We start from the raw sequence: 22,606 nt of genomic DNA, 5'->3' as shown, positions 1-22,606 counted from the left end.
AGAGCCCCCTCTGAGCCAAGAGCCCCCTCCGGGCCAAGAGCCTGCTCTGGAAAGGGCCCCTCCTGGCCAAGACCCCCCTCTGGCCCTGGGCCCCTCCAGCACCGAGCCCCCTGCTGCAGACACCTGCGGCTGAGCAGCCCTAACCGCCTGCACGCGTTCAGGGTCTTTTCCAGCAGCATGAAAACCCATCACCACTATGACAGAAATTCTCGTAACTACTTTATAATGGGGCATCATCAACAGAATTTATTGCAAATAGTGTCTGGTGCTTATTTGAAACGCATCTTGTTTGGCTCAGGAGTCCGATAACTAACAACATAATGATGGTGCCTATTTGTGTTGGCTGAGTTTGGTGTGATAACAGAAACACTGAAACAGGCTACTCAATTCAAATCTTGCACATTAGTGCTTTAATCTCAAAGCAACTACAGTACTGATTATAAATGAAGTTTACAAAAAATCTAGAAAGAATACTATTTTTAGTAGAAAATCTGTTTCCAATGCTATAAATTTATAGCTGAGTTAGAACTATAATAGAATCTATTGAGATTAAAATTTGTGCAAAAGAATTTTTACAATAACAGCAACTATTTGTAATTATTTTAATTTAAACTTTATTTTTGCTGTTAGTTACCCAAAATGTGTTTGGTGGCAAGTAGAAGTCATGTCAACTAAGTGGATGGACCTGAACAGCATGAAACACATGAATATTTTTTGAATTAATTTTAGTTTGAAACACTGTGGTTTCCACATAGTTAACAGATATTTGTGATGCATTAAGAGAGTGGAGAAATCACATCTTAATAAAGGAAATTATTTCACTGCATGTGGCAGAATGTAGAACCAGTTCAATGTAGTCCATGGACACTGAAAGTGTTTGGGATTTGGCCAATGGAATTTTTAAAGAATGCGTCACCACTTCTTTTCCTATGAAAGATGCATCAAAGTATACTATTGACTTTTTTTTTTTTTCAGCATTCTTTCCTAAAAATGTAAAAAGACTTTTAGCCACAGTAGAATTTTTTTTTCCTTGGATTGTGCATATGTTTCCAGGGGGTTATTTATTTGAAGAAGCACATACATCTCTATTTGAACTTCAGGAAAAAAATTGTGGCCTTATAAACAGTAATATATTTGAAAATTACTATATAATTCAGCATTTTATTTTTAAACTTTAGATGTTTTTATGAAATAGAGTAGATAACTTCTGCAAGATTTCACAACGATCTGTAGCTAATTCTAGAATTGTAATAATTTCCAATTCTAATTATGGGCTTGTTTTTTCATTCTACACAAAACTACTGCAGTTTTAAGACTGCTATTCTGTAAAAATCTTGCACATTAAGTTCTTTGCAGTGCTTAAGTCTTCAATACAACGGGTTTTCTCTATTTGTCATCCTCAAAGCACATTTTGTCCTACCCATGTTTTCAGTTCTATGTATTAATTTTGTTTCAAGCATACTCTTATTTTTCTAATAGACACATCAGATGATGACTATCTAATTAATTTGGAACAGTTTAATTTTTTAAATTTTTACTTCAGCATGAAAACCAAATCCAGTTTAATTTAGATGTGAGAAATATTTTGTGTTGCACTCTGAGCTATTTGCTAGATACTGTTTTGATGAAGATTAACGCTGTCAGATTTTGCTGATCTTTAATTGATAATTTCATTTTAATGCTTTAATTTTAATTTAATTTTTACATTTAAGTCATTTTTTACATGTGGATGAAATATGATAGTGGCATACATCTACAGTTCACCAGTGAGTTAACTGCTTTTTGAATGAAAACAGTCAAACCACTTCTATCATCATTCCATTTGTACATGAAATATTTTGTGAAATATTATACTTCACTCTATATGACTTGTACATTGTGGAATCATTGTTGGCCAGTGTGACCAAGAACTTAATCTAACGGTATCAGAATAAGCTCAGAGTTGTCTCTGAGCTTCAGAGTACAGCATCACGTTTTATCATTACAGATGAACTTGAAAGTTTTGCAAGATAGTTTGGCCTTTCAGTGAACTAAGATACTGTTTCTAAAAGACATAATAAACTTTTCCCTCCCCCACTGCAGCTTTCCTATTGTGTGGGGTTTTTTAACAGGCTAACCTAAATTCACTATTATGAAAAGTTCGGTATTTTTCTAGAATTTGGAGTTCTGACAGTGGAACTTGCTTATTAGTGCACTACAAAATGGTTTGCTATCTAGATTTGGAATTAAAGAGTTGCAATGCAAGCATTTTGTGAAGTTCAACTGAACGTCTAAGGAGAAAAGAAATTCAGGAAAGTAATTTGTTGTGAAAGTTTGAAAACCTAATATAGCTGTATTACTAATTCTTGCAACTGTGTGCATATGTTGTTTGCATCATCCCAAGCTATATGAGATAAGTACTCAGTGCTTAACTGTGTTTGAAAAATTACCTAATGGGTCAGTAATTGGCTCTGTTTTGTTTAGATTGCAAAGTGTGTAAAAGGGATTTATTGTGCCTTGTTTCTTGGAATGTTTATTTTATAGTACTTTAAATCTGTGAAATTGACATATTTGTCTGAATTTTCAATAACAGTATAGATTAAATACAATTACTGACCACATTGATAGTTATTCTTTGGTAATGTCTGTTGTCTGCATGAATGTATTTTGATAGTATTTGCCTATTGCAGGGTTTGAGAAACAAACCAAAGAAAACAGGACATGTGAAACCAGACCTCATAGATGTTGATCTTGTAAGAGGTAGGTCCTGAGCTAGAAAAAGATGAGTTACTCAGTATAAAAACAACTGCCATCCTGTGTCTTACCAAGAGTGTGTAAGTAAGTATATTAAAAAAACCCCAGCCAGCCCCTTAACTCCTCTCTACAGATGACAGATAGGAAATTGTGTTAAAAGATGACCTCTAGGTTAAACTGAAGGCTTAAAAACTTGATTTAAATGTAGTTTTATAGATTTAGATATTAAAAAGGAAAAAAAATAAATAACATATGGATTGTAATGGATCAAGCTTTTGGAATTACTGGTTCAGAAATCTCCTATTGCAGTGCAGTCAGACTGCTTCCAAAGCTGACATCTAGAGAAAAGGTCTTGTTGAAATTTCTGGCAAACAAAGATTGTATAGGCCTTGAATATTTCTTATCTGTTTTACATTAAAAAAACCATCAGAAAGTCAGACAATATGGGACTTTTCAAGAAGTCCTTCTTTAGTCTTAATTTATTTTTGTCTTTTATTTAATTTCTCATTCTGGGTGAAGGCTAGGAAAATATTGTACAGCATTTTTTCTATGAGCACAGCAGCCAGCACAGGCTTCTGAATCCATTCCAGGTAGAGCTCTCTGAACTCAGTCTGGAACTAACTGAAGCACCCTGCTGTGCTCTCAGGTACACTGGCACCCTGGCAGCCAGGCCCTTGCTCCCAGGCCCCTTCACCAGATATTTGCAAGCACTCAAACCCAGGCTCGCTCAGGGTGCTGGCACCATGGACACGTGGGCCCCTGGTCTGAGTCCCAGTGCTGACACCCAGCTCCTGTACACGTGCATGGACACAGAATTGACTGTCCCTTGCTCAGGAGAGAGCTGAAGGGATAGTGCTGATCAGGTGCATGACATGGCCAGAAAAGCAGTGTACTGAGCAGCAGCTCTTTATGTATGACCAGTCCTTTTTATCCCCTTATCCCTAGATTTCCACACATTTGTTCCTCCTAAAATAACCTAAACCCTTCCTATCTCCCACCCTTGGTTTCTTCCCTAAATTTCCCATAGAAAGTCCAGTGTAGTCTGAGTTTTTCCCAATGGCTCATGGTGATGGTTTCACATCTGGACCACAGGGCTGATGGCTCTGTTAGGACAGCCCTGGGAGGGGCCTAATCAAGGTCTTCCTTCCTTGATTTGGATTCCCACCTGCCCTTATCCCTTGTCCTATTTGGGCTTGTGGAGATGGGCTCTCAATGGGCTGATGGCTACAGTGATGGGTTTGACAGAAACACTGGCAAGGTATTATTTGGGCTCCCCCTCCTGCCATTACTTCTTTGAGCTACTCTGCAGGTGTGCAGACAAATTTATATCAATGAACAATATAACCTTTTAAAAATGGGAATGAGAGAGAAACAAAAACAAACAGAACTGAAACCTAAATATTTGTAGGAATTAAGGAGCAGCAGCAGGCCACTTCAGTGTAGTGATACACTTCAATGGCATTGAAATGACTGCTCTGCATGGATGTCTAAGTTGGCATTAATAGTTCCAGTACTGGCATTGTTTTCTGTGTTTCAGCATAGAGCTCACTAACCCCAGTTCTGCTTACAAACAAGGTGGAGATGGCTTAGCAGCACGCAGTAGTTGCCCTTTCCAAGCAGTAACCTTGGCATAAATTCCGTCACACCCCCATTAAGTAAATGTTACACAGTTTTCTAGCTGCCAGAGAAGTGAGAATTAGCAGGAAGAAAAGGAAATGAAGAGATGAGAGAGAAAGGACCTTTGAATGAGCGATTAAATAATGGTTTAGCAGGAGGGACTGTTGTTGTTTGGGACAACACAACAACAAAGGAACAGCCCCGTGGCCGCTCACTCAACTCCCCCACCACACACACACACTGGGATGAGGAGGACAAAGCTCATGGGTTGAGACAAAGAACAAGGAGGGTTCTTCACCAATTAAGGTCCCAGGCAAAACACACTCAACTTGGGGAAAAAATAATAATTTAATTTCACACTAATCAAACACACACAGGACACACACAACACACAGAGCAGGGCTTGCATGTTACCCCACCCCTCCCTTCTTCCCAGGCCCAAATCACTTTGTTCCTGGTTTCTTTCCCTCCTTCCCCCCAGCAGCACAGGGGGATGGGGATGGGGTTTAGAGTCAGTTCACAGGCTGGGGGGCCCTGCTACTCCTTTCTCCTCAGGAAGAAGGGTTCCTTACAGTTCTTCCCTGCTTCCCCTCGGGGTCCCGCCCATGGGACAGAGTCCTCCACGACCCTCTCCTTCCTGAGTCCTTCCCACGAGGTCCGGAGCTGCTCCAGCCTGGGCTTCCCACAGAGCCACAGGCTCCTTCGGGAACAAACTCCCCTGGCACCGGGGTCTTCCAAAGCTGCATAATCACAGTCCACTGGCAGCAAATCCACTGGCCACAAAATCTAAATCTACTGGCCAAGTTCACCCCTCCTGGCGGCTTCAGGGAATGCCCCACCACGTTCCTCTGTGAGTGCAGGGGGACAGCTGCCATCTCACCATGAGTTGCAGGGAAACACCTGCTTGGGCACCTTCTTCCCCTTCCTCACCAACCACCAGCATCACTATTCTCCCCCAGCACAGCTCTTCTCCCCCTCCTTCTCTGCTAAGGTGTTATGTTGATTCTTTCATATGTTAATCACTGAGGTTCATCTGTTGTCCCTGCAATGGCTCTTTGGCTAGGTTTGGATGGGGGAGCTTCTCAGCTTCTTACCGGATCCGCTCCTGGGGCCCTTCCCCTGCTACCAAAAACCCACAAACTGAACCAGAACAGGGACAAAGATAATTTATTCTTTGGGTGGCTTCCCTGCTCTGGGGACTAGTCCTCATTTGGACAGGTACTCCTCTATACTTCTCTACCTTACTCCATTTTCCTGAATGACGTGGCTGGAGCAATTTACAGATGCTGATGTTTTAGATCCCTTTGATGTATCAGGGAAGGGTTTGGCTGTGCCTGAACGAATGTGGAGTTTTCATTTGACTTCCTGTTGCTTTGTATAAAGTTTCTGATATATCGGTGAAACAAAATTGCTTTAAAATAAGTTATTAAAGATAATTCTGATAGAATGAGAAGTGGCAATGTGTTGTTATTCACACATTCCGAAATTTAAGCGTTTGTAGAAGTTCCTGATTAATGGCAGTCAAGAAGGCACCAACAATTTATGCAGATTTTGGATTGAGGAGATACTGAAATGGTGGAAGTATGAGATTTATTCAAGTAATGATGTTTCATAATTGCTCCCTTAAATAACTATCTTAACTACTCTGCTATTGAACAACTGAAGCTATTAGTTATAACAATGAAATACATAAAAATGTCTTTTTTTTTTTTTTTAAAGGATCTGCTTTTGCTAAAGCAAAACCTGAAAGTCCTTGGACATCTCTGACTCGCAAAGGAATCGTGAGAGTTGTTTTCTTTCCGTTCTTCTACAGGTGGTGGCTACAAGTGACATCGAGGGTCATCTTTTTCTGGCTGCTTGTTCTTTACCTTCTTCAAGGTAGACTTGAATTACAGGATCAGCTTCAACTGAATGCCTTAGTTTACCTGTATGGAAGCTGATGTATGTTACTTGGTTTGCCTTGTGGTTAAAGTTATTGCAATATTTTCTGAAATGTTGGAACTACACAGCCCCAGATGTGCCTTTTGGTTAACATTTATTTTATAAGGGGGCATACTGAAAACTGAAGGGTCTTTCAGAAGCTTTCTTCAGCATTTATCACACATTTTAGTTTGTCATCTCTGCATGTGGTTTAGGTTTCCACGACTATCTTAATTTAGTTCAGGACTGAGCAATATCAAAGAAACCTTTGGCTAGGCAGTGTATTTTTTCTTGGGCTTTTTGTCTTTCTGGTAGTTGTGCAGATCAAGAGCTTTAATCAAGAAGCAAGCAAGGCCTAACATGCCAAGGTGTGTGCAGTTTGTGCATCCTGGTAGGATGATCTGTTTGATCAGCTTCTAGTTGTCCTTCCATGTGTTAGTTTGTCACACCAGAGGTAGTGAACTTCCAGCTTATGCTTTAGGCAGACCTCAGCCATGCTTCTGAATGACTGGCAACTGGAGGCTTGTTGTGCTTCTGCTGTTTTTTCCCTTGCTATGAGGAAACTATACACTTTATATTTCCCAGCTTATAGAATGACTTTTGGACAACTGTTAACAACCAGAAGGCAATTGATGTTTTTTGGGATGCTCATTGTTGAGTTCTAGTCATCTGACTTTGATTTCTCTTAATTAATTGTTGTTGAGATTGTCACGTATATGTAAAACATGAGGAAAATTGGAAAGAGAAGAAGGTAATGTGAGTCAGTATCTAACAGTGTGAAAGTCACTGAAAGAATAAGTGTTTTAGAAGCATGTACAACAGAAATGGAACAGAAGGTTAATGAAAGTTGGGGCCAATTTAAGTACCCTGAGAAGCCAAATGACAGTTTTCTACTGAAATCCAATTAAAATACAATATTACTTCTTGATTTTTGCCATCTGTCCTTGTAGTTGTTAATCATTGTGTCATTTGGAAATTGTATTTAAAACAAGAAATGGAGTTAAAAAAAAAAAAAGACAGCAGTGCTTCTTGTGTGATGATGCTGATAGCAGCTATAAAATTATTTTCTCGGTGCTAGTGTCCCAAAACTTGAAGTATTGACAAATATTAATGTAACAAATATTATCAAAACTTCTTATCCCCATTCCCAAGATAGGTCCTTAAGAAGTATTGTTGCATGTGGTTTGGTAAGCCATCCAATAACGTTAATTGTAATCTCATTATAATATAGGTAGTAAGATAAATAGGTATGGTTTGTTTCTTACCATGTTCATAGGTGGTTTATTCCAAGAAACACAATTATAGTCACTCTTTATGTTCCCATTCTTAAATATATTAAAAAAAACCAAAACGCTTAAATTGTGAAGCCTTCATATGACTCTAAAAGTAATGAAGTTGTAAGACAGTGCAGATTCTGAGTGCAAGCAAGATTTTTAGGACATTAATTGCAGAGATATCTTGTTACTAATTTTTTTCCCCTCAGATTTCTTGGGATTTATGTTTTTCTAAAGTTATGATTGGAATGCATAATTTTTCTAATTCACATAATCCGTAATGTGACAAAATCTTTCTCATATTTGCAAGGTTGTGAATTAGCAAATGCTGGAAAATAATGAATAGTGTTACATTTTACACTATGATCTAGCTATTTGAAACACTTGTCGTTTAGCCTGTGCTGCGTTAACTGCAGTTTCTGATGGTTTATTATATAAATGGAAAGACTTACAATGTACATGTAAGTGAAATGAAACTGACAAATTTTTAAAACGGAAACTGTTTATAACAGCTCTCCTCCAGCCTCTCCTTCTAGCAGTTCTGTATATGTTTCGCTTGTACTTCACTCAGGAAGTGTGCTCAATTAGTAATTTTGTACAAAACTAGTAAGGCAGCACCAAAACATCAAAAATCTATTATGGAAACCTAACAAAACACATGGAATTCAGTGGCCATATTTCTGCCCTCAATCTGAATTCTGTATTGTAGCTCAGACTTTGTCATCGTGACAGATTCTTACTGACACTGTTGGAGAACGGTCTGACTTTGTTTATATATGTTTAGTTAAATGATTTTATTTAATTCTGAAGTGTATTTTCTATAAGTTAATTAACTGCATTACTTATTGCTTTAAAATTGATTAGCTTTTGCAGGATACTTGCTAGCATTTACGTAAGTCTGCAGAAAGTAATTCTTTACTTGGCTGTGAATTTAAACTCCATATTTTATTTGCATTGGTTTCCTTTAGTATGAAGTATGATTAGCAAAATGTGTGATAAAAGAACTACAGAGAAATGTTTTTTGTCCAAGGTCATGCAACAGGCTGATAGATTAAGGTAGAAGTAGAACCTTTTTCTTCTGACTCCTTATCCATTTAGTATATAGCATTACCTCATTTTTACTTAAAAAGGTTTCTATATTCTAAGAGGAAAATGAAATATGAAGTTATTGTGTATCTCTGTCATGTATTTCTTACATAAAACAAGAAATTTCAATAGTGATATAATGATTGTGGTGAGATACATATATGTATTTATGCATTTTTAAACTTGTTAATACAAATATTTAAAAAAAATAAATGCTATAAAAATAAATGCTTGACAGTCTTTGAAATGTATAGTTGCTTTCTTTGATAGAGCTTTTTGCTCTATGTGATATAATTTCATTTTTGTATGTTACACAAAATAAGCCATTGTAATTTAGAAAAGTACAAGTCCAAATAATATAAATAAGACATAATTAAAAGTTATGTGAGAAATTCTGTTCTGAGATCCAGCTGTTGGTAGGAGTATTTCTAGGATAGTCTGAACTACAGCAGAAACTGCTCTGCAGAAAGAAGCTCTTGGATTTCCTTCTCATCCTATTGAAAAGATCAGGAGATTGGTAATATTTTCTTAAATCTATGTGAAACTTCGTGGTGGGAATCTGCAATCTGCAGATTTCTTCTAGATCACTCTGCTTTATTAGATGTTTTTTTAAGTAGCAGAAAAAATCTTGTAGAGAAGTTTGAAATAATTTTGTGGAACCCTGCTCCTACAAATCATTTTACATGGATCTATGGATCTCTGTGTTCTCAGAAATGTATGTTAATGCAGATTTTATGGTTAGAGTTAAAATTAGCTACTTAGTTACACTTTATACATTGAGAAGCTGATTGTATATGTGCAAAACTCAGATAAGCTCATTTAGAAAGAGGTAATGTTATCTGTACCTTTTACTATCTATACGTTTTTGTTTATTTTCTGATAAGTTGGATTTCTGTTGCATACTGTCTTTCTGATAAACCTCATACAGCAAAAATGTAGTCCACATAAAGTAATAAAATATATCCTATGTGTTCTACGTAAGGCTTCTGTGCTTTAATTTAGGAAAAGGACTGATGGGAAATTAGAAATAGATTACCACAATCAAAAATAATTATGTTGTTCTGTACATTCATCATGTTTCTAATACTGGTTACCTTGCTGGAGATTATTTAATGAAAAATGCATCTAATCTCTTTTTAGTGGAAAATATTGCATCCAGGTATCTGCTGTGTTAGGTGTGGCTTCACTCAGTCTGTTTTAGGTGTTTGAATGTGGCATATACATTTGAGTGTGGCTGTATTTTTTTCAATTACTTTTAGTACAGAACTGATGAAAGATGTTGAACTTGTACCATGTATTTCTTACGCTAGGAGTAGATCTCGGTTATGGGATTTTCACTTCTTAGTGGTACATGAACAAAACCAAGTTCTCCTGGGTTGTGTGATTGTTACACACAGAAAATTGTGTCCCGGTTCTGTTTCTGAGCTGTTTTTTGGGGTTCCTGGTTCGTTTTGTTTTTTCTTGATTACTTTTCTCAGCTTACTTCCATAACTCCGCACTGCAAGCAGGGCAACAAGAACATAAAATAAGCAGGGAAAAGAGAGGGTTTGCCCCTTCTGTCTGCCCCATGTCTGTTGAATGCGTTTAGATCGACTTGAAATCTGTAAAGACATTTCTGAGTTGTAGAAGTAGTTGGGCTTTGGATACAGGAGTGAGAAGGGCTGTGTGGGTGTTTTCTGTATGTATGAAAAGCTGGTTATAGGGTTAGAAAATTAACAGTTAATGATGGAATTGTAAGATGCCCCTTTTCCAATCACAAATGCTAGTTAAAGTCCTGGTCACTTTAGCTGGGCTACCTTATAGTTTACATGGTTTCTTTGATCTCTCCTCATTACTAGAAGGTATACATGCCACTGTATGTGAAATGTATACAGGGTTGCACTTTGTATACAGTTTTGCCCTTTGACTGGAATATGGAGTTCAAAATACATTCTGCTAGGGAATATGAAGAGTTTGTAGTCTCAAGTCTGTTGGTCCTTACAGTGTTGAAACAGATGCTGATGTTCTACAGAAGCACAGGCTAGTTGAGTTTGGCAGGGATCTCTGGAGATCATCTAGTCACACCCCCTGCTCAAAGCAGGGTCAGCTAGAACAGGTTGCTTAGGGTTATATGGAATCAGGGGTTGAGTATCTCCAAGGATGGAGAGACTTCAGCCTGTAAGCACAACCTGCTTCTGGTTTGATGGGTCCTGACTTGTTGGGCTGTGCTGCATTATTATGGGTGACACAGAATGAAATTTATATAGGCTGCTTTAAGAATGAGATTTGCTTTTTTGTTTTGTCTCATACTGAAGTTTAACCTTAATTTAAGGTTGTTTCATGACAGATCTAGCTTCCCAAATGCTTTTTCTCCCCCTTACTTCATTCTGCTGCCTTTTTTTTGAGCAATAACTGTAGTATCACAAGTGTAAATGAAGAGACAGATATTAAGACAGTAGGCAAGTATTTAAAATCTTTATTACTGACTATTTCATTGCAATTATAACTCCCCTCAGAATATGGGTCTGTTTAAAATATAAGTAATGGGCTACCTCTGACTGTTTATCTTTTTAAGAGAAACCATAAAGAGTTGGCAGTTTCAGACATATTGAACTCAACTTCATTTCCCTTCTTTTCCAGTTGCTGCTGTAGTGTTATTCTATACAGCCCAAAGCCCACATAATATACCTCTGACTGAAGTAATTGGGCCAATATGGCTAATGTTGCTACTTGGAACTGTGCATTGTCAGATTGTCTCAACACGAACTCCTAAGCCACCTCCCAGCACAGGGGGTAAAAGAAGAAGGTATAGTCTGTATTAATTTATGTATCATTTAGGATTGTTACCTATTCTAAAGAGCATGCATGAAAAAATGTAGGGGTTTGCAGTCTGCTTTGCAAGAGATGAGAAATTGCTGCTCTGTTTTTATCTGAAACTTTAAAAGGAGTGCTTAATTGTTGCTCCTTATGCATTGACAAATTTATGCATTGTTTTATCTGAATTGTAATGCATTGAATTTGACATTTTGCCTCAAAACAGTTTATTTGAATAGTGGTGGAGTGGCAGTATTTATATTAAAGTGAATTTGGTTTCAGAACTCTGTGCAATACTGGGTAATGATTTCTGATAAAGGGGATACTACTGGAAGCGTAGTACCCAAGTCTTCCAGCACCTCACTGAGTATGGTTCGCTACAGTGAATTGTCCCATTAAAATGGGAAGACCTGAAGTAGTGAATTTTGCAGGTCTAAGCCTCTGGTGGTAACATGAAATGTATTTTGGGTTTAACTGTTATGGTAACAAATGTTATGCATAATTGCAGTGTTTTAAATTGATGTGATAAAGCTTTAGCAAAGTGTTTTGAAATCTTGCTTGTTTTTGCATACTTAAACTGCTGAACACGTTATGGAACAAGTAGATTGCACTTATAAAGCTACCTTCCAATTTTAATCTCTTCTGATGAAGGAAATTAAGGAAAGCAGCACATTTGGAAGTACATAGGGAAGGAGATGGCTCTAGTACCACAGATAACACACAGGAGGGAACAGTGCAGAGCTACGGTACAAGCACCTCTTGCAGTATTGGCGCTGTCTTCAGAGATATCTGGCATGCTGCTTTCTTTTTATCAGGGTTTGTATTTATTCAAGGCTTACATATGTGTTAGAGGTGCACTATCCCTTTTCTGACTAAGTAAACATTGATGTAATTATTAAACTGCTGTTGATCTAGGGTTTTTTTCATAATAGTAAACTCATCACAGCATTTGGACATATACTTTTGCAAATGCTAATGCAATAATTTTGAAAAAAAAAATGAAATAAATTTTATTTCAATTGTATTTTGATGTAGGAGTGGGCCATCAGGAATGAACCAACTCAGTTGCTCAATTTTAATCTAATGAGAAAATTCTACTCTTTAATTTTACTTTATTACAGTGGCTGCTTGTTACTCTGAGAGACTGCTCATTGAGCTCTTATCACAGTCATCTAATCACACTTTTTCTGAAGAAAAAGCCTTCAGGATTCAAATAAGCACAGTGTTTAGTTTACAAGTAAATATTGAAGATATATTTTCTAATGATTGGGAGAAACATCTAACCCTGCTACATTCCAGAGCTGTTTTGCAAATTATTTCTCTCATACAGTGCATTAGCGGGCAATTAAAAAGTTTTAAAAAAACCCATTCTGTAGCAGTCTGTGTTCAATATATGCTGTGCATGCAGCATTGAGAGTGCTGCATATCAGCATTTATTAACAAGAGAAGTGTGCTCATAGAATAGGATGAAATCGAGAAAAGGGATACTGCAAGTTCTTACATTGATGTTTTGTTATGCATGCTGCATCTTAAATATGGCAACACTAACTTGTCTGTCATACTTGTGATATGTGCTTTTAACCACTGGTAAAGCTTACATTATGTTGTATTGTGGGAATATCTAGTAGACACTCTGGGGAATTTTAAAAAATGTTTAAAGATATTGCAAGAAGAGAGTTCATTTGACTTCTTCCTGTAGAGAGTAAGGTAGCTTTGACAAACTATGAGCCATGGTAATAGACAACACTGCTGTACTTCAGGCTTGTATGCATTGCTTTCTGGTATGTTTGGAGTGTAGTCTTGTAAACTTCTGAATGTTTTTCCATTCATTGAAGATACTGATCTGCAATAAGAAGAGGAGTGTTGGAAGATTCTTTTATTTCCTTAGCTTCCTTCCTGTTGGGCTTAATGTTTTCAATTGAAAAGGGCTGTGTGGGACTTGCTCTAAGGACTTGTTTAAACCATTTAATGAGAGGTAGTGCACACATCTATATATATATATATATAGATGTTGAACCTCAATGGTGACTACTTAGCATAAAGAGCACAGAGTGACTGAGAATGCTGTTAAGTATAAGTAGCCTTTAGTCATTTGTTACTTCTTCAGTTGCAGAGGCTCGGTTGTTTGTATGTCTGGAGCCATACAATCCATATTAGGAACTCATCCAGCTGAAAAGTAACCTTTTTCCCAGCAAAACATGCAGATCAGTTTCTTCCTGTAATTTTTTTTTTTTTTTTTTTTTGTGGTAATACAGTTTCCTCAGCACAGTGGGATAGCAGAGTGGGGCTGGGGATGAGTAAGCACGGAGTAGTTCCTTGACTAGTGCATCTGGTGGTGTTGCTGAAGAAAATCCTATGAAGCCTCAGTGCAAGGAAGGTGTACAGTGACATCTCTCCTGTTTCTTAAGAGATATTTTGAAGCTCTGTAGATAAGCACATTAGAATGTCTCATTAGCCTTTATTTACAGCAGCTTTTCATACATGTTAAGCACTGAGATACCATTTTCTGGAGTTTTAAATATAGGTCTTAAACACGTGGTTTCAAAATTAACCTCCAAAATTGTGTTCTTTGCTTTAGGACAGGACCCTGTCTCCCTACAATGTTTCCTTGTCTCAGGTCATTGCTAATGTGGAATTGTGTATTCAATATCCTTATGAATGGTAGAACTCAGTCTGACTAATGCAGTATAATTCTAAACTTTAATCCAGCAAAGAGGCAATTTAGAAAATACTCATTTTTAGTTTCATTGGAAAGGAGAGTAATATCCAAATAGATAATTTATTCAGAATGTAGTATGGAGTTGAGACTCTTATCTCTGTGTTTGTCCAATTACTCCAATTATGGAAATGTTTTGACCTACTCCATGGAAAATATATGGGAATCAAATACTCGACAGTGAAAATCTACACACTTCCAGAAACTTGATTTAAATCTTCCTTAGAATTTTCTTTAGCTAACATATTAATAAGACTGAAAACAATTTTTTACTTAACTTTTTGTACGTGTTTTTAAGACCTTGGCTTTATTTATGGTGTTGTCCTGTTCTGCTCTTAAATACTTCTAATTCTGGCATGAAATTTAAAAAACGATTAATTCTATATATATACACAGACAGTAATTTTAGGAAACTATACGTTTCTGTCAGCTAGGGAACTACTGTTCACATTTATTGTTTCTTCTTTTAACTCAGTATAGTGCATGGAAGGCTAAATTTAAGCCCAAACGTATGCTTTTCTGTGTTGAAGCTTACGCTTAAATTTAGGGATTCTAACAAAAAATAACTTTGGTTTCTATATTAGAAACAAATGAAAGGATTCAGTCAAGTTACCTGTTTTTCAAAATGAACCTTAGTTGATATCAGACTAGTATTTGTCTTTCAGTTTTAGCACTTTAACATTGCTTGAGTATGCTTGAGTAACAATGCTTGAGTGCTTATCTTGCGAGGAATATGAGGTGACTATCCCAATTCTCCCAATTTGTTTGATGTACATGTTAAAGAAGGATTTGATCTTCTGCTGTGTAATCCAAGCTTTCACAGAATGCCTCATTCCTTAAAGAGAAAGGGCAGGAAGGAGATCAGTTGAACAGATTCTTGATAGTTTTGTGACCTATGTCCAGTGTTCTATTTTCGATAAAAATTTAAAAATCTGCAAACTTGATTTATAACACTGTTTGTGTTCCCCCCGCACAAGTGTTCTGGGAATCTAACAAACAAAATCTCATAAGCCCAAGCTCTTAATTGCTTTTCTGATTATTTTTTTTCCAGGTAATTTATTTTGAGAATCTCAAAGCTTAAGCAAAGACTTACAGTAGTCTTTTGATAAGGTAGTGAACTGCTATTCCTTTTCATTCCTTCATCTACAGCACTTTCTAATTTGGAAGTGTAATTATCCACCCATTTGCTTTGAGAAGGCCTTTTTCTGTTGTTAGATATTCTTACTTCTGCATCTATAGACTAGAAATCTAGAGAAAGTTACTGAAGTCTATTCATGAATATTAGTAGTCTTAAGAATAATAATACTGAAACATAATTCATGAACTTATTTTGTGATTTGGAAACAGGCTTAGTGTGTTTGTAAGAGATACCAAAATATCTTACTGGGGATGTTAGTGGATAATGTGGAAAAGGGTAAATCACCATCTGTTTCATAGAGTTGTTTTAAATCCACTACTTATTGACAACAGCAAAGAATATCTGTGCACAGAGAACTAAACAGCATGTTTGCTTGCAGCTTCAGAAAATGCCATTCTTACTTGGAATTAATATTTAGCTTTAATCATACCTCTTGTTTTGTTAAAATAGGATAGAAAAGGTTCTTACTTACATTTGAGTCTTCTGGTTCTTTTATTGCCAAAGTTTTGGTTTTAAAGCATAGGTTTCCTTTTCTCTTCTTTCAGTAGCTAGTGGTATAATTTTCTTCCAGTCACTGGCAGTATCTTTTCTAACAATCTCAAGAAAGGATAATGGGTATTATTTAGAAGATGAAATTTTGTAAATATAGCATCAAATCTTAATGTTGTTTGCGGTCATCGTAGTAGTAAAGCTAGAACATAGGTTGAGAGGGGTAAGCAGGATTTAGACTGGGGGGAAAACAGAGAGTAATTTAATAAATATATTTGTTTCAAATATAGATCCAAGAAAGCAAAAAACTCAATAGATAAATCCACTGAGACTGATAATGGCTACGTGTCCCTTGATGGGAAAAAGACAGGTAAAAGCAGTGAAGAATGTGTGCAGGCCCATGGTCGATGTGAAGTGATTAAGCCAGAAGAGTCAGGGTGGAGCACTTCGACAGTGAGAGATGCCTTCAACAATCACAGTCATCACAAAGTAAGTGGGCTTCAATGCCTGCAAAGCAGGATTATGAATTTGTCAAATGATATGAGGTGCATTTTTATGATGCTTTTGATGCATTCTTATCTACTTTATCCTTAAAAATGTTTTAAAATTAAATTAGGCCTAGGGTCCTGTGGTAAAAATATTATCGTGTTTTCTTATTTTGTCCCTGTATTCCTAGACTTTCCTTTTTTCTTGCAGGAGGATTTTTACTGACACCTAAACATCCTTTGCCATTCTGTATTTCAATGCACAAATTTGTGTGCTGTCTTTTATTTATGTGTTTTTCCAGACCAGTTAGCCACACCGTACCTTTTCCTCCCTCTTTTACTCTCCAGACACAGGTCTGTTTCTGTGCTAAAATGGAACAAATTTTGGATTAAATTTTAATTTTATTTATCTCTGTAGAGGAAGAGGAAACCAGAATTTCCCTCTCAGTGAAGCAGGCAGGACTCTATAGTAAGGAACAGGGATGGGTTAGAAGCATAGCACAAGTGGTCATGAGAGAAAGAACTTTTAATTTAGGTGGATCTGATTATCTCCTGGACATCCTATTTTCATCTTACTGTTCTGTGGAATAGCTTTTCCAAAGCATTTTTCCTGGCTTTCTTATCATTGGCATTTGGCATAAAGGGTTACTTTTGTTTAAAATCAGGGAAATGGGAAGTGGAATAAATTAATGAGCAAAGTATTCTGTGTTCAGTCTTTAGCACTTATCATTAGAAGAAGGGGTGTATGTTAAATTTGTACATAATTCAATATTATAGTATGCAGTTACAATTTTAGTGGGTTTGTTGTTTTTTTCTTGAGTGGTGTCATGTGTATGTCCCCCACGTCTTCTGGATATATTGTCTTTAAGCCTTTCTTGATAGGTTTGATTTAGACAAAATAATACTTAAAATAATTTCACTGGTTCTTTATAAACTATGCCTTCATCATCTGAGAAATGTTTATTTTGATATTACTATTTTGACAATAATTAAATGTCTGATTTAACGGAGCATAGATAATATTGTTGCAGAAAGAAATTTCATTCATTTGATTTCAGGAGTTGAGAATGCGACCTAGTAAGTATGAGTGTGTGTCTCACTAATACTGTATTTTAGTGATAAGATGAGGGGTGATGGTTTTAAACTGGAAGAGGGGAGATTTAGGTTAGACATCAGGAAGAAATTCTTTACTGTTAGGGTGGTGAGGCACTGCAACAGGTTGCCCAGGGAGGTTGTGGATGCCCCATCCCTGGAAGTGTTCAAGGGCAGGCTGGATGGGGCTTTGAGCAACCTAGTCTAGTGGGAGGTGTCCCTGCCCTTGCAAGGGGTTGGAACTCGATGATCTTCTAGGTCCCTTCCAATGTAAACTATTCTGTGATTCTATGATATTTCTTCCACTAGGATACTCACAGGACTGTGACAAATTTATCAGATGAAGTTTCTAGTGAGGAAGGGCCTGAAACTGGGTATTGTTTACGTCGCAACGTAGAACGCACTTCTAGCGACTGCACACTTCGGAACAGGAAATCTCACCATTATAAGAAACACTATCCTCTAGAGGTATGTTATTTTACATTGGTTGGTTTCTTATTGAATAGGAATACTTTTTCAAACCTTTTTTTCTCCTATATTGGATTTTAGGAGTCTGTTAATTGGAAGGCATGGAAGTTAATTGGAAGTGGGGGACTGGGATATTTTTTTTTAAGACAATATTTTTAAATTTAGAGGTTTTTATTTACTTGATTTGAGCCTATTTTTCAGTTTGTTGTAAGTAGCCTAAAATATATTTTATGGATCTTACATCAGGTTATGGCCAGCTCTGTTGCTGTCTTTTGACACCAGCTACCTCCTCTGGAAATTTGCTATGTTACAGAAACAGTAGTAACTGGCAATATGCAGTTTTCATCATGCTGCTGTTTCTCTTCATTTAGGTGGTATTTTGAATTCACAAGCCTTCTTGTGGAGAAGTCTGATTGACTCTACCTCTGAATTTTAATTCCCTCATGTTTATTGAAACAATAATTTAAAATATGTTGAAATCTCAACAAAATTGTTAATGCATTAAAATGCTGAAATTTTACAAGACTTGATGACGTCATAGGATAGAAGAGAGGAATTTATAGATTCCGTATTGGCAGAGTCCTTAATGTTAAAGACTCAGACATTGAAAGAGAAGAAGATAGGATATCTTGTGCTTACTTATTTATAATTTTAAAGAAATTAGATCTTTTTTTGCTAGTGGTATGCAACCTAACATATATAGTGTTTCTTCTTAAAGACCATATTGCTGTTTTTTCACTAAGTCTATGAGAGAAGAGTGTAAAGAGTAATTTCAGCTCTGATAAAATTCTGCTTACAGAGGGGTGTAATAGACAGAGCGTCATTAGTAAGCTGTCTATTTGATATAAGTAATGTCTCCTTAGAAGGGTTCAGGTATTACTTATAAAAATTACAAGTTGAAGTTGATGCTTTGCATAAAAACATTGTTTTGTTTATTTTGCACAGACTTCAGTTAAAAGATCCAGAAGGGTAATTGATTTGGGTGTTCAATACTTTATGAAAGTTTGGTTTAGGATAACTGAGTAGTTTTGGCAGTACATTTTACAGTTGTTTCCCGTTTACTTCTCTGGCTGACACTGTGAAAGAGGAAGCCTTTCTTTGTTGATACCAACTTGCCTTCCCCACATGATTGCATAGGAAATGAAACAATAGTTTTCAAATCTGTGAAAGCTTTCTTTGTATTGGAAAAAAATAAATTAGTGAAGTCAGTGGATATACTCTCAGCTTCTCTCCTATATTTTCCTTTATCTTTGTGTTTACCTGTCAACTTAATTATTTGAGCAACCTTTTCATTGTTCTTACTTAATTAACTTCAGGACTCAATGGTACCCAGTAGTGACAGCCTTCTATAAATAAAATGTTTGTGGTTTGTTTTTTTAAGAAAAAAAATGTTTCAGACTGTTTCTGCATTGATGTTGTTCCTCACTTTGCTAAAGAAAGGGAAGGAGTTCAGACCATTTTTTTCTAAATACTTATTTAGAAAATTGCTGACATCAAATATATTAAGCATGATTTTCAGGAAGAACAAAGAAAATTTCTTCAGCTAGTATATGCATTATAAATCATATTAAATTAGTAGCTGTGCTGAAACATTGCTTGATTATTTTTTTCAGTGTAAAAACTTGTGTATAGTCTCAAGAGAAACCAGTAGAAAGACATGGTACTGCTTATAAGACTACCTACCTGTCGTGTGAGAAATCGATTCTGCTTGCTGTAGAAGGTAGTTTAAGTCTCTGCATTCTTGTTCTGAAGACAACACTAGATTTTTTCATATGAATGCCTGGGAAGATTTGAATGTCTCAAATTTAATATTTTTCTTTCTTTATCTAAGATACAGGTAAAATTCAAACATAATAAGGCATGCTCTTTTCTCAAGTACAGTTTGTTTAAAATAATTGACATTTTGTGTGTGAATATGTAGATTATACATCTACCTAGCCATGCATACTCTTGGTTCTTTTTCCTCTCTACACCTCATGCATAACTGTCTTCAAACAAGCTCAATCTCTCTTTGTTTTTGAAGAAGGTATGTTAGTAGTAACAGTGGGGGAATGTGCTTTGTAGGGGACTTTGGGAGTCAATTCCTCTTTTAATACAGGCTCTTACATTTAGAAATGGAACATACGGAGTTTTCTTTTAAAACTGTTTAAATTGTGTCCACACTGCTTGCTTGAGAGCCTCAGGTCTCAAATTACTACATGTATCTTTTTCTTCTTCCTCTAAAGGCCTTGCCCTTTCTAAGGAAAGAATTCCTTACTGTATGAAGAAGTTAATAAGTAGCTAAAGTACTTCAGCTCAAACAACTAGAGGCAGAAAATCAAAATGTTAGATTAATTTGAGTTACTTCGTTAATGCTGCTTTTCTCACTCTCAGTCATGTTCCTGTGTTACAGTTTCAATCCAGTGTAACATGGCTTTAAGACTTGCTTATCTTTCACATTTTCACTGCAATAATGAAGCTGTAAAGTATTTTAAAATAGGTTTAATTTATAGCTTATCAGTTTGAGACAAAGTTGGAGTCTATGGCTTGATAATTGTTGTTAAAGTCTAAATTAATGAGTTTTAAAAATCTTTAAAATAGTTATTTCCTTGCAGTAGATAATATAAATTGATTCTACATTATGTGACCCCTTTCTCGACAAAGCAGGGACCATGGACTGTCACTTATTTGTACTGTGTCTAAAAATGTGCAGTCTCTTAGACACTCCTTCAATAAACCTGTAATTATTTTTTTATGAGAAAAATAATGGATTGCAACATAAAAGCCAGATAAACACGGATTCACTAATGTGAACTTTATGGCTGTTCTGTCACAAAACAATGTAGAGTAAAAAAGCTGCATTAATTCCACTGCTGATGTTAATTTCAGGATGCACCTAAATCAGGTACTAGCTGCAGCTCTCGGTGTTCAAGCTCCAGACAAGACTCTGAGAGTGCGAGGCCGGAATCAGAAACTGAAGATGTGCTGTGGGAGGACCTGTTACACTGTGCAGAGTGCCACTCGTCCTGTAGCAGTGAGACAGATGCAGAAAGCCCTCAAGTGAACCCGTGTGTGAAGAAAGAGTACAGAGATGACCCATTTCATCAGGTGGGTATCCACCAATTTTGATAATTTTTTTTTAACCTTACACCCAAGTTCAGTATTATCAGCTTTGTCGTATGTCAGGAGGTCTGGGAGAAGCAACTTTGTAGTAAATCAAAGTAACAAAGCTGAAGTAATTTGATAAGAGTAAAACAAGGAAGAATTTATTTCTGCTACTCAGGCAGAATGAAGAAGATACGGTGATATACTGAAATATCCTGCAGAATATCTGAGTGCATCTTAATTCTAGTTCTGGACAAGTACAGATTGAGTTAACTTTCCTCTGTGGTAGATGGCTCAGGGTTTTGGTTTTTGTTTTGGTTTTTTTTTGCTAGGAGAATTATTTTTTTGGAGCACATATCAGAAGTATTTCTATTTGCTTATATATAAATGTATATAAAGAAAAGCAAATGGAAGATAACATACATAGTATCTTACATTATATATATGTGTACATAATATATAACATTACATGTGCATTATGTATGTCTGAGTTCTATGTAGATGCAATATTTTAATTTTTACCTTAACGCTAATAATGTTGTTTCCCCCATTAATGCTTAAGTAACATATGTGCAGTAATTTCTAAAATGTTAGTGTTTGTTAGGCAACACTGCAGTTGCAGCCTGCCTTGGGTTAATGTTGGACAAATTCCTTTATTAACACTTTATCATTAACAATCAAGTAATAGTTTTCATTTGATAAAATTAATTATGAAGTCACAGTGCCAGTTATATTTGTAGTACAAGTTTTTTATTTAAATTACATGTTAATTGCATTGTTAATTTAAGTAAAGAGATGGAGAGAATGTGAAACATTCTTCTGGGTAAACATGTCTTGTGTGTTGGCAATACTAAGGAATGCCCTGCAAGAGATGGTGGTAAAGCTAAGGAAAAGAATGTCAAAAGACAGGCTTTTCACTTTAAAAGAGAATTGAAAATGATGTATTTGTTGATTTTAAAAAACTTTCCACAATCTTCACCCCCCAAATCAAACTCAAAAGAGACAACATTTTGGATTTCATCCAGTCTTTGCTTTTTTTATTTCTTTTTATTTCTTCTTGCTTCCATTAATTATAAACACTACATTAAAACCCTTACAATAGGGAGATGAATTGCACTATATGCATTGACTTGTTTTTTCTGCAGTTAAGTGTTTTTCTCTTTGACTGTAGATTGTGAATCTTTGAGTTTCAGCTCCTGGTGTTGATACTCCCTCTAGAGGGAGACCTTTGAAATCTGTGATCAAGAAAGTCCTGCAACTGATATTTTAATTGTTTTAGTAATGTAAATACATTTTTTTCATCTAATGGAAAAAAAAAGGGGAGAAGATTTTAGCAGAAAATAAATATTTCAGAGAAATACTGATAAAGCAAGTGATAAAATAGAATACAGAACTATTCAGGTTGGAAAAGACCCTTGGGATCACCAAGTCCAACCATCATCCCTACTCTACAAAGTTCTCCCCTCAACCATATCCACCAACACCACATCCAAACAACCCTTAAATACATCCAGGGATGGTGACTCAACCACCTCCCTGGGCAGCCTATTCCAGTGTCTAACCACTCTTCCTGTGAATAAATTTTTCCTAATGTCCAGTCTAAACCTTCCCTGTTGCAGCTTGAAGCCATTCCCTCTTGTTCTGTTGCTAATTACCTGTGAGAAGAGACCAGCACCAACCTCTCTACAATGTCCTTTCAGGTAGTTGTAGA

The 22,606-nt window shown here is 36.3% G+C and overlaps 1 protein-coding gene across 1 annotated transcript in view; it reads left to right on the top strand.

Annotated features, from left to right (window-relative positions):
- PHTF2 (putative homeodomain transcription factor 2) overlaps positions 1–22,606 on the top strand; it is a 54,087-nt gene that overhangs the window by 14,714 nt on the left and 16,767 nt on the right. Inside the window, exons 3-9 of the mRNA XM_010001792.1 lie at positions 2,670–2,739; positions 6,070–6,228; positions 11,250–11,415; positions 12,075–12,239; positions 16,057–16,255; positions 17,653–17,811; positions 20,680–20,898. Of these exons, the coding sequence (XP_010000094.1) occupies positions 2,670–2,739; positions 6,070–6,228; positions 11,250–11,415; positions 12,075–12,239; positions 16,057–16,255; positions 17,653–17,811; positions 20,680–20,898 (1,137 nt within the window). The remainder of the gene's footprint in view (positions 1–2,669; positions 2,740–6,069; positions 6,229–11,249; positions 11,416–12,074; positions 12,240–16,056; positions 16,256–17,652; positions 17,812–20,679; positions 20,899–22,606) is intronic.

The sequence above is a fragment of the Chaetura pelagica genome, unplaced genomic scaffold, assembly GCF_000747805.2.
Source record: "Chaetura pelagica isolate M959 unplaced genomic scaffold, ChaPel_1.0 scaffold137, whole genome shotgun sequence".
NCBI classification, from domain to species: Eukaryota; Metazoa; Chordata; class Aves; order Apodiformes; family Apodidae; genus Chaetura; species Chaetura pelagica.
The sequence above is the reverse complement of the archived record's forward strand: the minus strand, read 5'-3'. Positions and strand labels throughout refer to the sequence as shown.